The sequence below is a fragment of the Grammomys surdaster genome, unplaced genomic scaffold (assembly GCF_004785775.1).
Source record: "Grammomys surdaster isolate TR1022 unplaced genomic scaffold, NIH_TR_1.0 234, whole genome shotgun sequence".
Taxonomy (NCBI): domain Eukaryota; kingdom Metazoa; phylum Chordata; class Mammalia; order Rodentia; family Muridae; genus Grammomys; species Grammomys surdaster.
The window spans coordinates 1161006-1176617 of NW_021604679.1; the positions used below are offsets into that span (position 1 = coordinate 1161006).

Genomic DNA, 15612 nt, shown 5'->3' on the forward strand with positions numbered 1-15612 from the left:
ATTCTAAAGACTTAACTTATTATCACAAGAATGTATGAATGGGTTTATTGACTCTTGAGTGCTTACTCTCTCTGCCTTGGCTGATACGGATGTGTCACTTGTTTCATTATGGGAAATACTGGATGACTCAGTCACTTAAAAGGAGACAGCAGGGTGAGGTCAGAAGATTCCTGTTGAATGGTGACTTGAGGCCAAGAAAAATATTTAGATCTGAATTTAAGTATTCAGGCTTTGCCAAGTATCAGTCACCCTAAACTTTCCATTATGTCCTTTGACATTTATTTGTGTGTGCTTGCGTGTGCATGTGTGTGCTTATCTAGCTAGATCAGTAACTGTCCTTTGGGTGGGGGAAGTGTGCTTCTATATTTTCAGCAGTTGTTCCTCTTTTGTTCCATATTTCATTCCTCATGATAGTTGCCTTATTTAATAAAGCATGCCTTTTTAATGTTCTTATAGACTATTTGGGTATGTCAGCATAGTACTCATCACGAAGGGATAATGAACATTTTATCATCTCAAAGATTGAAGGAGAAAATTTCATTTCAGAAGAAGAAACTTAAGTTTGGATTATGTACTTCAACCCATTCGAATTCAGAAAAATCAAAAAAGTAAAACCAGCCTGTACATGGTTATCTGAAACCTTGCTTTGGAGCCCCTCGCACATTCTTTATGAACAGTTTATACAGCATTGGAACACTGAGTGACTGGATCATAATAATGTATATTTGAAAATAGGGATGGGTGCTTTTTAGGTATAGACTCTGCGAGCAACCATCATGGTTAAAATTGATTTACTTTCAGCTTAGTCTTCATGTCGGTCCCCCAACAAACTAGAGTTGGGGCTAACTCTAAAGCTGTAGCCTGTCTGAGGAATACATTTCCCTAATTGGGCTGCCTTGTCTGGCTTCTGTGGGTTAAGATGTGCCTGGCCCTGCAGAGACTTGATGTGGGGAGATATCAGGGTGGGGGGGGGCTCCACCCTCCCTCTCAGAGGAGAAGAGGATGGGGGGGAGGGACTGTTTGAGCAGGGGAGTAGGAGGCAGGGTGGTGATTGGATGTCAACTGAGTAAAAAACTTGATTTACTTTCAATTTGAATTAAAGGGATGGTGATTTAGAACAGCCTTCTGTTTGTTTAAGTCTTCTTCACTGATAAGTAATGAAGGAAATATGTTCATTTAGCTGAACATTGTCACTGGTAAAGAGTCAGTCAAAAAGGCAAGTCGCGGTGGGTTTTGACGGAGATCAGCATTATAAGTGAATTTTAATAAATGTTCTGAAAGACATATTTTCAAAGTTTCTTCTTTTAAAAAAAGTTCTATAATATAAGCTTTACATCTGTATTTTGTAATTGGCCAAAAATTCTGTTATCCATGTTTGAAACATATATTGGTTCATTTTATTTCTGTCAGTGTACAGTACAAACTTTGAAAACATGACAGTCTCTGTAGGTATTATAGAGGCTTGCTTAACAGTTAATTTCAGCTGAGCCTTGGCTGTATAGTGAGATTCTATCAAAAACAAAACAAAAACATAAAAATCAAAATAAATTTCCAATCAGAATCATGCATCTATTTCCTCTCCATCTCCATTTCCCTGTCTTATTCTACCTCATTCTTTAGCCGTGTGTTTATCTTTTTAAAATAGAATCTTATAGCCCAGTCTGGCCTTGAACTTAGGGTCCTCCTGCCTCTATCAAATGCAGGGATTATAGGTATAACCCACCTTCCCAGTTTGCATATTTTCCTTTGTAGTCTTACCATTTTTTGTTTCATATACTTTGACTCTTTTATTAGATATATAATATTTGAAATTATATTTATTCCAAATAAATTGAAATTTTTATTCCTAATATGACTTTCTTTATTCCTAATAATGACCTTTATTCTGAAATCTACTTTTTTGATATTAATAGTAACTCTAGATTGCTTTTGATAAATTAACATGGCACATTTCATATATATATATATATATATATATATTGCTTTTAACCCAGTTCCATTTTTATATTTCAAGAGAAAGTATTTCTTTTAGGTAGCAAATATAGTTGGGTCTTCCTTTTGTGCTGCTTGACAACTTCTGCCTTTCCATTAGACTGTTGCAGTTATGTTCATTTAATAAAGTTTTAGATATGTTTGGATTTAAACCTATTATATTTCTCTGTGTTTTATATTTGTTAATTCAGAGTTTTTTTTTCCTCTTATTCTTCTTTCTCTTGTCTTTGTTGGGATGCTTCTAGTATTTTGTGTTCTCTTTTTGCATTATCTGTTGTAATCGCCTTTTGATATGGTAATTGTTGTGGCCCCACAAACCTCAAAGTAAAATAAATAAATGCTAAAGAATAAAAAAAAAAAAAAGACTTCCACCAGAGAGAGTGTAGTGATTTGTTGTCCCTGTGAGCTGTAGTTTGCTAGTAAAGGTCTCAGGGTTTAAGTTTGTATATATTTGATAAATCGATTAACTATGGGAACAAAGTAATATTTTATTTAAGGAATGATACTATTATTATCTTAGTATTGGCAGTAAGATGGCTTACATTTTCTCTGAAGTAAACCATATTGCTTTATAACGTATTATGTTTTATTTAATAATTTCAATAAGGTCATATTTAAAGTCAGCTTACTAGCAGACCTAAGACCTTTAAACATTTTTTCCTTCCTTGATGAGTGATGAGTGGCCATCTGCCTGGAACGTGAATTCAGGTTGACCTGAGTGACATGTCCCATGGCAAAAGTGTTTCCAGGAACTTCCATAGTCACAGAATAATGACAGTCAGTCGTAAGTCAGCACTTTTACCACCAGGACCTTGGTGGAGACAGGTGGTAGTCAGATGGAGTCAAAGCAGGAGAAACTCTATTATAGGTTTCCTCTATTGCCTCATGACAGTTTGGGGTCGGAAGAAGAAATGCATGTACATTTCAAAGGTTTTTACATGACAGACAAAAGATGTGTTAGCTTAGAGACAGAAATGAGTGATTGTCTTTAGTATTAAGAACTCGGGACAATCAGAAGGTCTCTTCAGTCTGTGTCATCCGTGTAGGTCTGGCTTTTTCAGGGAACTTCAATGCACAGAAAAGACTTGTTTTCAATCACAGAGGAAAGTTTTAGCCAGTAACATAACAGTGCTTTTGAAAATTGTAAGACAATATACTAACTTCTGCTTCTCCAAAGATTCTATGCAAAGCTTTTTATACGGAAGCTTTTCCCTAACTGTTCACAGTAAGGTCTAACTGTGTTGCTCCCGTCCTGTTCTTTGCTCTTCTGACACCCACCCTGCTTCTATTTCCCATCTGTTACTTGGTTGGTGGTACCACCATATGTTCTCTGCTCCTAGCAAATATCTTGCAATCAGTTGTAACTCTCCTTGTCTCCACCCAGGCAAATCTACTCATTTACAAGTCCCAACCACAGAAAGATACACTTAGAAGCAGCAAGGCTAAAATCTGTCCTCTGGTCTCCATTACCACTCAGCTTTCCTTCAGTCACTAGACACTGCCATGCTCATATTATGTCAGTTAATAGCTGAGAAATCTAGTAAGAAACAAAATGGCCGAACTCTGGCAGTTTGCATTGTAATAGACGTGATCCATGGTAAACGAATATAGAAATATAAATACAGATTCTTAAAAGTGCTGTGCAGAAGTTGAGTAGTGGAGATATGAGAGATACACAGCAGAGGAAGGGATCCCATGGAACCTTGGCCAGGGTAGGCTTGCTGTTGAGCCAGCTATTCGGAGATTCTGGACCCAGAGGATAGTAAACAACAGGCTCAGATGCCATAAATTCATGAGTAGATCTCATGGGCAGAAGGGATTTCAGTGTTCATGGAAAGTAGCTAGACGGACAGGGCTAAGCTGTCTGGGAGAGGCAGGCAAACAGATGCATCTCGGAGATAAAACATCAATCACAAGTAGGTTCTGTACGGGGAGGAACAGGATAAAAGTAATGAGAGAAATAACAGGATATAGATTTCAGATTTTAAAATAGGGTTTTATTTGTGTGCGTGGATGCGTGCATGTGTGTACATGTGCATGTGTCTGTGTGAGTGTATTCACATGCATGTGTATAGGTATGTACCTTGGCATGTGCATAGGGGTCAGAAGAGGGCCTCAGGTGTCCTAGTCTCTATTACTCCACCTCTTCCTTTGAGTCAGGGTCTCTGTTTGAGTGGCAGGTTGGTAGTTTTTCAGCTAGGATGGAAGCCAGCAAGCCCCAGAGATCCTCCTGTCTTTTGACTTTGACCTGGAGCTCCAGCCATGCAGGAGACGCTAGGCTTGTCTGGGAACTGAATCTGAACTCCAGCTCTTGTGATTGTGTGACAAGCACTCCTAACCACTGAGCCATCTCTCTGGCTTTGGATTTTAGATTTTTGATCAAGCAGCTCTTGTCAGAGTGTTGACCGCTCCCTCTGTGGACAGGAGCATAGTATATATGGTCAGTTCCTTGAGAGTCTCTTATGTGGTTATAATGGTTCAAATAATTTTTGTTTATTAAAAATGCATTATCAGCTCAGTGGCAAAATGGACTGCCTTTCCTATCCTTTATCTGTTACACGGCTATTAGTTTTAGTTTTTAAATGTAAGCTTTACTTTAAAATGTTCTTGATTGGGGGCGTGTCTCAGTAGTGGAGTATTGACTTGCCAGGCATGAGCCTACTCCTCCAGCTCCAAATTGAATGAAAAACAGAAATAAAAATGGAAGGCTATGACTTCTCCTAGATATGGTGGAGGAAAAGAGTTTTTGTACATATGAGGAAGAGCATAGCCAAAGGCAGAGACTTCTGGGAGAGTCCAGAGTGAACATGACCCTGAGCTGTGCAATTCGAGGAAAAGAGGAGGGAGAGAACCTGGAGACTAAAGGGCCAGGTAACCAAATGTCTGGATTAGATAAGGAGCAGCAGCTGGGGAAGAGCAGCCCAGCCCTGGACTGAAAGGGTTAGAGAGCAGGGTATGCTAGTAACATGTGACAGGTGGGGACTGAAGGATTCTGGGGGAATCTGGCTGCCAGGGCTGCTTTAATATGTTAAACAGGCACCTCAGCCATTTGTCCTGGGTTCAGGAGCTAACACAATACCTCGAAGAAACTGAGATGAAGTGAAGATGAGTTTATTATCAAATTTCAGGCTTTGATGAGATGTCCTTGAGTATGATATGTGATGAAACATAACTTTAAATTACTTCTCGAGCAAACCACATTCCCCTCCAACAGATGAGTCACTTCCATGAAGAATGTTCTTGCAGATGTTTGAAGAAGAAGTGGAATAGCTGGTTTTTTTTGTTTTGTTTTTTGTGAGGAATGATTGACAGCTTTTGACAGCAAACTTTTGTAAATATTTTCTTGAAAGTTATTATGAAGACAAACTACTAACATAATTTGTGCCACTAATAAAATTCAAATATCATTATTATTATTACTATTATTATTATTTGGTCACTTTTGAAACAGGATCACTCTACATAGCTCTGGCTTTCCTAGAATTCACTTTGTAGATCAGGCTGACTCGAACTCAGAGATATACCTGCTTCTGTCTCCCCTGTTGAGATTAAAGGTGTGTGCCACCATGCCCTACTGAAATTCAAACTTTTGAAGTGAGGATATAGGAAAACTTATGTTCATCACTGTGTAAGATTATCCTGGTATTTAAAGATGAAACTTTTTTTGATAAAATGAATTGGTGATATTGACAATGAAGACTTTTAAAAGTAAAGCATAAAGGAATGTTTGCCACTTAAGAACTCTCAGTTAACTCTGTGATTTAAAAATTTCCAGATGTCATAATGTTACAAAAAATCTATGAGTTAAAGATCTACTCAGAGGGCAAGGTGGACAACTGGATTTTTCGAAGGATAAAAGTTCATTGATTTGAGTGCAAAATCCATGATATAGTTAACTCCGAGTTTATTCTCTGTCAGGTTTGATGCTGTATTAAAGGTGACTACTGGGAACAGTAGGAGATGACTATTAAAATGCTTCTTTCTTTCCAATCACGCATTATTATAGAAAGCCAGCTACATATCATTTCTTAAGTTTTACATACTGTTTAGGTAGATAGCACATCAACTGATTCAGTACAACAGCTACATTTATGATTATGGGTATCAAAGACCTATGTACGACATAAAGTAATGGTGACCATGTGACTAAGTTTTTGAAAAATGTAGCTGCCACACCCTAGTCTGATCGCGAGCTTCCTTCCGCTCAGCGAACCTTTGGATGGTAGTCCTCCATCACCCACCAACCTTAGTTTGAAATTTCATACAAAATGTGCTGCGTTGTTGTTGTTTGTTTTGTATTTTGACGCGTTATTTTCCTTCCCAGGCTCTCATTTAAGCCTTGTTACTCATTCCTGATCATCATTTGCCATGTTAACCAGTATCTTCGAGTTCCTGATCATCATTTGCCGTGTTAACCAGCGTCTTCTAGTAACAGCATTTTCCCTTTTTGGTTTAAGGATTAACGACAAATTAGTTGAATTTGTTGATGCTTTTCATCATTAACTTTATGCTGAATTAGTATCAATAATCACTTGATGTCTTTGCGACAAGTACATATGTAATCATTGACTAAATATCCACTCAGCTGCCTATTTATTCCAGACATTGAGCCAAGCATTAGAAATGTTCTATAGACAACGGGAATATCAGAAACATGGACTTTGCAATCTAGAAGATGAAATGTATGTTAAACATATTTCACATATTAGAAGTGTTTTGCTTCAGTTATTCAGGGTTAGTAAAAGGACATAATAGTTGGCGAGAAGGCTAAGTGTGTGACGCACTTGTTTGTTTTTCTTTTGTTTTTCGAGACAGGATTTTTCTGTTTGTAGCCCTGGCTGTCCTAGAATTCATTCTGTAGTCTAGGCTGGCCTTGAACTCACAGAAATCCGCTTACCTCTGTTTCCAAGTGCTGGGAATAAAGGCGTGTACTACCATTGACTGGCTTATTTCTTCTTATATTCAACTACAGAATTGCATCTCAAAAACATTTTTAAAAGTGGAATTAGACAGATTCTGAAATTAATATTGAAGTTAAATATGTAATTAGGCAGAATAAGTACTCTTATTTTGATAGGTTTTTTGAGACCAGTTCTTACTAGGTAACCCTGTCTGACCTGGAACTCATAGTGATCTTCCTGCCTCAGCTTCCCAAATGCTATGATTCACAGGTGTGTATCACCATGCCTGATTATCAAGATTGTATAGTAACCCAGGTATGGTGACACACACCTTTGATCCCATAGTTCTGGAGCAGAGAGAGATGAATCTCTCTCTTTGAGTTCAAGGTCAACCTGGTCTATATAGCTAGTTGCAGAACAGCCAAGGCTATGTAGAGAGACCATGCGCCCCCCTCCCCGCCCAGTTATTTTATTATAAATCATTGCTAGTTAGTACTGTATTTTTGTATTATATATGACAGTAGCTAGGTACATAATGCACTGTAGTTTAGATGCCCATAGACAGGAGGTTTAAGCATAAACCAACGGGTCTCTCAACAGAAAGGAAAGAGAAGCTAAAACAGATCCAGTCTCCTGGGTATTGCTGAGTAATTGGTTTCAGGATCTTCTGATTTTCCACGGATACAAAAATCTGATGGTACTCTGGTAACCCTTATGTAAATGAGGGCTTATGTATCTTAAGCCATTATATAGCATCGTATAACATATACCCATATACTCTGTGAGCATCCCCATGCAATGTAGTATAAAGGTTCTGTAATGTGTTGCTATATTGTTCAAGGAATAATGACAAGCAATGTCTATATGGGTTCTGAACTGACATAGCCCTGTGAATACAGAGTGCTGATTGTGTGTCTCTGTGTACAGAGTCACTTGACACAAGACAAAGATGAGAGAGCGGCACTGTGGCAGGGTGGAAGAGCACTGTTTTCAAAGCGAGTGCAATTGGGTATCCATAAGGACAACCAATTTCTTTTGTTATATAAATATAATTCCAGACAGCAGTCTAAGGATGGAAGAATAAGCAATAAATAGAAAGGGGAACTTAGAGTAGGGAACTGATTGATAAGTAGCTTCTAAGGCATTCATCAGAGAGAAGACTGATTATCTACACTGACTGCATTAACATGATGAATTTCTGTTTAGCGTTGAGAACGTTTCCCACAACTCATGTGGCTAAAGATCAAATTTGCAGTGCAAAGGACCTATATCCAGAGTATTGTTGCTACTCTCTAAAGGGTATTCTAAAGTAAGTGTAAAAGAAACGAATGCAAGTATTAGATGTACTGGTATTTTTAGAATGTAAAGAATAGATACATTTTCGGGATGCCAGGCACTGAGCCCGAGTCTGAGGAGCTTTGCATGCTATTACTTCTCTCAAGCATGGGCTAAAGAGGGATGTCCTTCATCTGCTCGCCTGCAGAAGTGGAAGTGGTGTGCCAGTGAATGATTGTTCGAGCTAAACAGAGCTTGGGCTTAGCAGGTGTCGGCAATGGAAGCAGAGGGTGGGGAGGTGTTTTAGTGAAGTGTTCGGAAGCATCTCAGGAACTTATATTTCTGTGCGTGTGTCAGCCCCGTGGGAATGGTGAGAATTGGTAACAATTGCGTCCTTTAAATTTCAACTTTCCGTTTTGCAGAGTCCTGAAGTTCCCAGTTGAGTCAGAATGGATGAGCAATCACAAGGCATGCAGGGGCCGCCTGTTCCTCAGTTCCAGCCACAGGTAATGTAATTAAGGAGGGACAAGTGGATTTCTCTGTTAAATCGGTGGGAGTAAATTCACAGCTGCAGTAAAAGCGTGGCAAAATGTTCATTTTGAATTTCCAAGTTGTAGTCAGAATTACTGGCTTCCAAGTGCTTCCTAATGCTTGGTTCTCATCTAGAACATGACAGGAAGCCAGCTCTAGCTTATGATTTCATCTCATTGTCTTCTTTGCTTTGAGGGTTACTGCTAGTCTTGGTGGAGTGTGTGGGGGGTGAGGTTTGGGGTGTCTCTGCATTTTGTACCCACTTCTGCTTTGGCTGGCTGCTCTCGACTTCCATTATTCATTCTCATTCTCTCTCTCTCTCTGTCTCTGTCTTTACCTTCCCCCTCCCCCCTCTCTTTCTCTTTCTCTTCCTCCCTCTCTCTCTCTCTTTCTGTCTGGAAATTTTTTTTATTATGTTATTCCTTATATCTTGCAATGTAAAATGAAGTAGGAAGAGCATTTTTGTAAAACAATGTGTACATACTGTTGAAATTCAACTTGGAGTTTCCCTGCATTTGTTGTTAAGGCCCCCTGCAAAGCCCCATATGCAATGGATGGTTATAATCATCAGCTTTACTCTCTGAGGTGGCACCTCATTGTCACTATTGTCTGTCACCCAGGCTGAGAAGCAGCCCGGTATTGAGAAATCTTCTATAGCAGGCCTCACTCATGCTCTGCTGGCCTTGCTTTGGTTTTGCTCAGAGGTTCTCAGTGTTGAGGACCCAATAGGACTTACACGTGAACTCTGTAGTGGAGTGGGTTTGTGGCAACGTCCCCTCAGACTTCTGTGTGCAAAAGCAAGCATTTATGGTGCCCGTATTGGTCTGCACACTTGCTTAGTCTGTGGTTTCATTTGATTCAATGCGTCTGTTGGCTTCTCCAGAAGCACAGCTCAGAAATGCAGCCTACAGAAAACTTTTAGCCTCTGTGAGGACACCCATGTTCTACCCTCCCTCCTGCTCTCTAGTTTTTAAAATCTGCTCCATCCTTCCGGAACCATCTGAAGAGCCAGCACTGCAGTAGGGCCTGTCCAATCTTCCAGTCTTTTCTCGGAAACTTGATGGTTGATCTCAATCTCTCTTCTGGTGTTTCCCGAGTCTTTGTTATCTTTGTTTCCTTTGCTCATATGGGCTTTTTCCTCAGCTCTCCTTATTAAGCTAAAACCTTGTGGGAAAGGATACATTATTTTGTACACTATTGAATTCTTATTTTTAACATGTAGTGGGGCTCAGTTAGATACAGAGTTGAAGCCAATCAGGATGTCCTTAAAAAGACCATGTTTAATTCGTTCTCAAAATACTTTTTTTTACATTGTGTTGCTTTGTTCTCTGTACCTGAGTTTTTGAGTATTAAGGAAAAACCATTTAGAGGAAGGACACTTTGGCTTTCAGGATTGGCTTTATCAAGTCTGTCTGCAACTTTGTAATGGTCTTAGGTTACATGATCAAGATTGTTATAAGCAAATGGTATTAGCTATATCTGATGATGAGACACTGAGACACCATAATTTCATATTGCACCGTTCCCAGCAAAGACAATAAATGAACACCTCTAAAAATTAGGGAGTTCATGTTGTGATTTTGAAGTTCACAGTTTTGACTGGTCCTATGCTTCAAAGAAAAAAAAAACCCTTTTTTTTTTTTTTTGCCTCCCACTGACTTGCCAACCAAGAAAGGTCGGGGCGGCAGTAGGAGGCAGAAATGAAAGTAATCGTTTTCTTATGAGACACTAGGCTGCCACACAGTCTAAATTTCAAAATCATAGAGCCGGTTCTGCATTTCTTTTCACACCGGTCCTTTCCTTTCTGCCTCCCGCTGTTGCTCCTGTGTGGGTGGATGGCTCTCCCTGTTGGAAATAGGCAAGTGTCATCCCAGGCTTTGGCTGCTTTGTGGCATATGGGGGGTGGGGGAGGAGCTTTCCTTTCTCCTCCTCTCTGCCTTCAGACTGATGGTGTGAGACAGCGAAAGAAAGATTACCTGACAAGAGCTTATAGGCGTTATTGCTTATTAAGTCTTTGAGAAGTGTTCCTGCTCTCCATAGCATTTTAAAAGACAGGGAAGGACAGCCTGGGCTTAGGGTTGACAACCTTCCTTTGTTTTGTTCCACACCATTGGCCTGAATAATGGGGGTGATATGGTAACATATGGTTAGCCCAGTGACTCTTCACTTTTGTAATGCTAATGGAAGTGTGGACACAAACAGAAACCTAAAGAAGTCAGCCTTCTGTGTGTCAGACACCAGTTCCGATGGAGTGATGAGCAGTGTATGTTCTTAGCGTGTGACTTTCCTCCTCCTTCCTTGAGAGGCACCTATAAACCCACACATAGCTCGGGCCGTGTGCTCTCAGTTTTAGTACGGTATCAATCCCTTTGTGTTTAAGGTTTAGAATATTGAACCTATGTATTTTTATTTGCTTATTTTTTTTGCATTACTGCTGCTCTTGTGAAATTAAGGCACATTTTTTTATTAGCTTTTCTGTTCTCCCTCAGTCGTACGCCCTACCATCTAGAGAACAGTGAATGCACATTTCATTTGATTCTTCTGTATTCATTGTTCAAGCCTCTTGTGCAACAGTAGATTTTCCTTTTCCTCCTTTAACTCAGACTGTATAGAAGATGGGGACAGAAAAAGTAAAATAATACAGGAAGATTACTATTAAACAATGGAATTTTATATTTATATTTCAGTGGAGCTTTATGACAGTTTGTGACTGTTTTCATATTTAGATTTTAAATGAGGAGAGTTTATGTTGCCTATCTACTTTTTAATTCTAAAATTATATAGCAGCAATCAGAGTGTAATTCTAAGAATTTCTAAGAATATTAATTTTAATAGTGATTAGAGGCTTGAGTTCTGGGGATTTCTGCTTTTTTTTTTAATCATTTGAAATATTGTAATATGGGCTATTTGTGGAAGAGAACATACAGCAGAACTGCATGTAAAAACCAGCCCGTACTTTTACAATTTGCAGACTATGACGACACCATTTTAGTGTCGGCTTCTTAACCACGACGTGACGTGAGCTAGCCGTTCTTTTACGCTTCCTGGCAGCATTGACTAGTATCCACTTAGGATTTTGAGTGTGTGACATGAGCAGGATGCTGGAGGTCAAGTGCCCCTTGCTGCATGCTCAGGAGCTGACAGACTGTGGACAGGAGGAAGGTAGCCTCCTGGTGGCTCACAGTGAGCAAAAAAAATACAAGGGTTTGCTCAAGATCGTTACACTGCCTTCTCTTTCTAGTTTATCTACCAGTTGTACCCCAAGCAGTAAGGTTCATTTTGCGTGCTTTGATAAGTTTGTCCTGTGAAGATACCTTGTAATAGGCACTGAATAGAGATTATACTTTGAGAAGTCTTTATTTCAATTTAGGTATTATAAGTCATATGGGTTTTATGAATATAGGCACAGGGCGATAAGCTGTGACTACAGTTTTGAGGAAAGTTTTGTTGGCCATAATTGAGCATTGTGGCTTGATCCTTCAGGAAAGTCTGAGGCTTCTCCCTGGTCACAGACGTAATCTAGAAGATTCTACCCATCTTCCTAAGTGTCTCTGCTTTCTTGTTCTTCTTTCCTGTGACCCCAAATGTATCATCCCCTGACCTCACAATCAGCTCACAGGTCCTGAAAATCACACATTTCTCAGCTACAGTCTGTGTTCTGGTAGTCTGCCTCTAGTTATAGGATGAACCTACTGAACAGCCCTCACCTGTCCCAAATTTTCAGTAGAGCCAGATCTTATGTTATCCCCTACTCAGTTCAGACTTTTCTAGAAAGTGATGTTTATACTCCAGTCTCCATTTCTTTCTTTTCTTCAGTTTACAGTGTGTAAGCTCCTCCCCATCTTACCATGCGAGCTACTTGGGCTTCATCTTACTATCTACATTGGAAAATAGTTGATTGTTCTCTATTCTGTGAAACCCTTCCTTCTCCTAGAATCCATACATCTGTTTTTTCCTGAGGCCAGTCTTACTGGCCTCCCTTTGCCCTCTGTCTCCTTACCTTCAACCACCTTAGTAATGGATTCCCTGAGGCTTAGTTTTTGCATATCTTCTTTGCCCATTTGTATCCACTACCCGGGCTCTATTCCATTCTTAAATTTCATATACACGAATCTCAGAGTCATCTGAACCGGGAATTCTGCTTCTCCCAAATTTATTATGTGCAACAGCTTTCCCAATGTGGGACTGTGTGTCATAACCACAGTGATCTCAAGCTGGTCCTACCTCCTACTTTACCTACCCCTCATTTTCTGAAACCAGTTGTTAGCCAGTCCATTCTTCTTGTAACTGAGGCTGGAACATCCCTGTCTTCTTTCTTTTTCTCTGTTTATGTCTGATTTATCAAGCATCACTAGCTGTATATTTAAAACATTTTTAGAACTGTGATTTCTTACGGCTTCATTCCCTCCACCAAGCCAGAGGTTCTGCTGTGTTGTGAGAGCTCCCTCAGTGGTCTTGCTGCCTGTCCCCATCTGTCTCTTTCAGCACAGCATTCAGTAACCAGTATAAAGTGGTGCTTGTCTAAGATGTAATTGCTCATTTGCTCATCCATCATTTTCATATATGTGTGTGTGTGTTTGAAGTAGTATGTGGTTGTGTGTGTGTGACCTTCTTTAAGCATGAAGTGAAAACTGAATCTCCCTAACCATATAATACACCTTTGTTGGCATATTTTTCCTATAAATCTATTGTTTTCTCATTGTTAATTTTGCTCTTTGTTTTAGATTGTAAACTGTGTTACTAGCCTTATGGTACACACAGTAGTCAGGCAGTACAGTTTTCTTTGAACAAATACAAACTTGGTTCCAAATCAACCCATCTTTATTTTTTTCAAATATCACCTTTAAATAATGTCTGATACATATTCTATATTACATAATAATCTTTGGAATTTCCAGAATTATATATGCAACTTCTCTCATTCTCTATATTTAAAGTTTATGGGTTTTTTTCTCTACTATGACCTTTCTAGAGTATAGCCAATTTACTCCTTCTAGCTGTTTCTGTCCAGTAAGGACCAGTTTTAAAAAGTGCTCTTTATTATACTCCTTTGCTTCTTCCTTCTGACTTCTGTGGTTTGGAGTGAGTTCTACATTTGTGAATGACTTAGAAGATCTACGCCATCTGGTCACCTTTTACTTCTCCAGTGCATCTTCGCCATTGCCAGCTATGGACTGATTGAGCCATATCTGGAAACCTGTGTTATTCTCTCCTCTCCAGGGCGAGGGTTCAGGTGGTTTGTCAAGAATATGTGCTCAAGGATGGGTCTAGCGAGCGTGACTCCTTGCATTTTATATTACTGTGAATCTATGATATTATGATAGAGGCTCTAGGTAAAGTATTACAGGAGAGGAGTAGATACATTTATAAGACACTGAAAAGATCATTGTGAGGAAGATCATATGCTTGTTACATACACGTGCACACATACACACACGTATATTTTATATAGTTCTTGTCCTGTCTTATCTCTTAAACTCCACACTTGTACTAGGGACTGAATCAAGGGCCTTGCATATGCTAGGCAAACATTGAATTACTGTGTAGCAGGTCCAGCCCTTTATGAATTTTTCATTCAGAGACAGGCTTTCACTAACCAGCCCAGGCTGGCCTTCACCTCACTCTACAGTACAGGCATGCCTTGAATTTCAAAAATCTCCTGCCTCAGCCTGCCACATAGCTGGAATTACAGGCTTGGTAAGGCCTGGCTTGTTTTCATTATATATCTTTTATATTAATGAATGAAAGATGATAGGTAATTAACAAGTACTCATTGCATGGATAATTATCTCTAATGGAAAGTTTCATTTTAACCTCAGTTCAATATGTGCCTACGTGTTACATTATGTGGGTTTCCGTGCTTAGAGTTATTTTTTTCTGTAATACAATATTAAGAAGGCTGTCAAATGAGAAGTGATTTCAACATACAAAATGTGATCGAGATCTTTGATTTTTAGATTGATAAGTCATGATTACATGCTTACGAGTGAGCATTCCTCATATTTCAAAGGCCATGCTTTGAGAAGGGTGGAGGACTTTTTGAGGTTGAGATTCTCTTGTCTGCTCTCTTGGAGTTTGAAGTCATTCAGAGTGACGTGGGATGAGACCAGTAGTCATCAGACTGCCTGTCCAGCTCAGTTCAGAAGTATAATTTTAGTAGTTAGAGCAGTGAAATCTCTGTGTATTTGAGGACGACTCTGATGCTTGAGAATAGCCCAGAATTTTTTAGAGCTATGTATTTATTTGATCGATAAAGTTATTTTTTCCAACAAAATAAGATAGAGTTTCTGTAAAGACCCCTAATTTTCATGTGGCTCACTACTTAGCTCTCCTTGCAGTGCTCACATTGGACTGCAAATTTCTCTTCAGTAATTGATGTTTTTCTAGAGTAAGAGGAAATCCCCTGGTGGTAGAAAACACATTCAATGTGTAGATTGGTTTGTTAGAAGTCAATAGCATGGGACTTGGTAGTGTATGTGTTTGTAATCACAGGAAACAGGACTGAGAGGTCCCGTTCAGCTTGAGGTACAGGGTAACCAGAGCTGTCGAGAAGGATCCCTTATCAAACAGTCAATGATAAATGGTCCTGGGGTTGATCTCTGCATCTCCCCCAGATATTAGAGGTTTGATTTTGTATTTAGAAACTGGAAGGAAATAGAGACTGTACACTGTGGGTGTGTAGCACGAGCTCTGATGTAAAACTGTCCAGGATTAAGTTTTTGTTGTTTCACTAAATGTTCTTGTCAATTAATTAGAATAGGTTTTTGGTTTTTTTTTGTTTTTTGCTTTTTTTTTCCCTGCAGAGTTGAAATGCAGTTTTCTTTTGTCCATTGCTTAGCAATAGTTAACCTTCGTCAAATGATAGTGCTGCCTCTGATGGCAGTGATAGTGTGGTGTCAATAGTTGTCTTCTT

At 39.3% G+C, this 15612-nt stretch overlaps 1 protein-coding gene across 7 annotated transcripts in view; it reads left to right on the plus strand.

The window, feature by feature from the left end:
- Nucleotides 1–15612, plus strand: part of Nek7 (NIMA related kinase 7) — a 125826-nt gene that overhangs the window by 44308 nt on the left and 65906 nt on the right. For all 7 annotated transcript variants that reach the window (XM_028773788.1, XM_028773790.1, XM_028773789.1 and 4 more), the window contains one exon: nt 8591–8674. In XM_028773788.1, the coding sequence (XP_028629621.1) occupies nt 8618–8674 (57 nt within the window). In that variant the 5' untranslated portion in view covers nt 8591–8617. The remainder of the gene's footprint in view (nt 1–8590; nt 8675–15612) is intronic.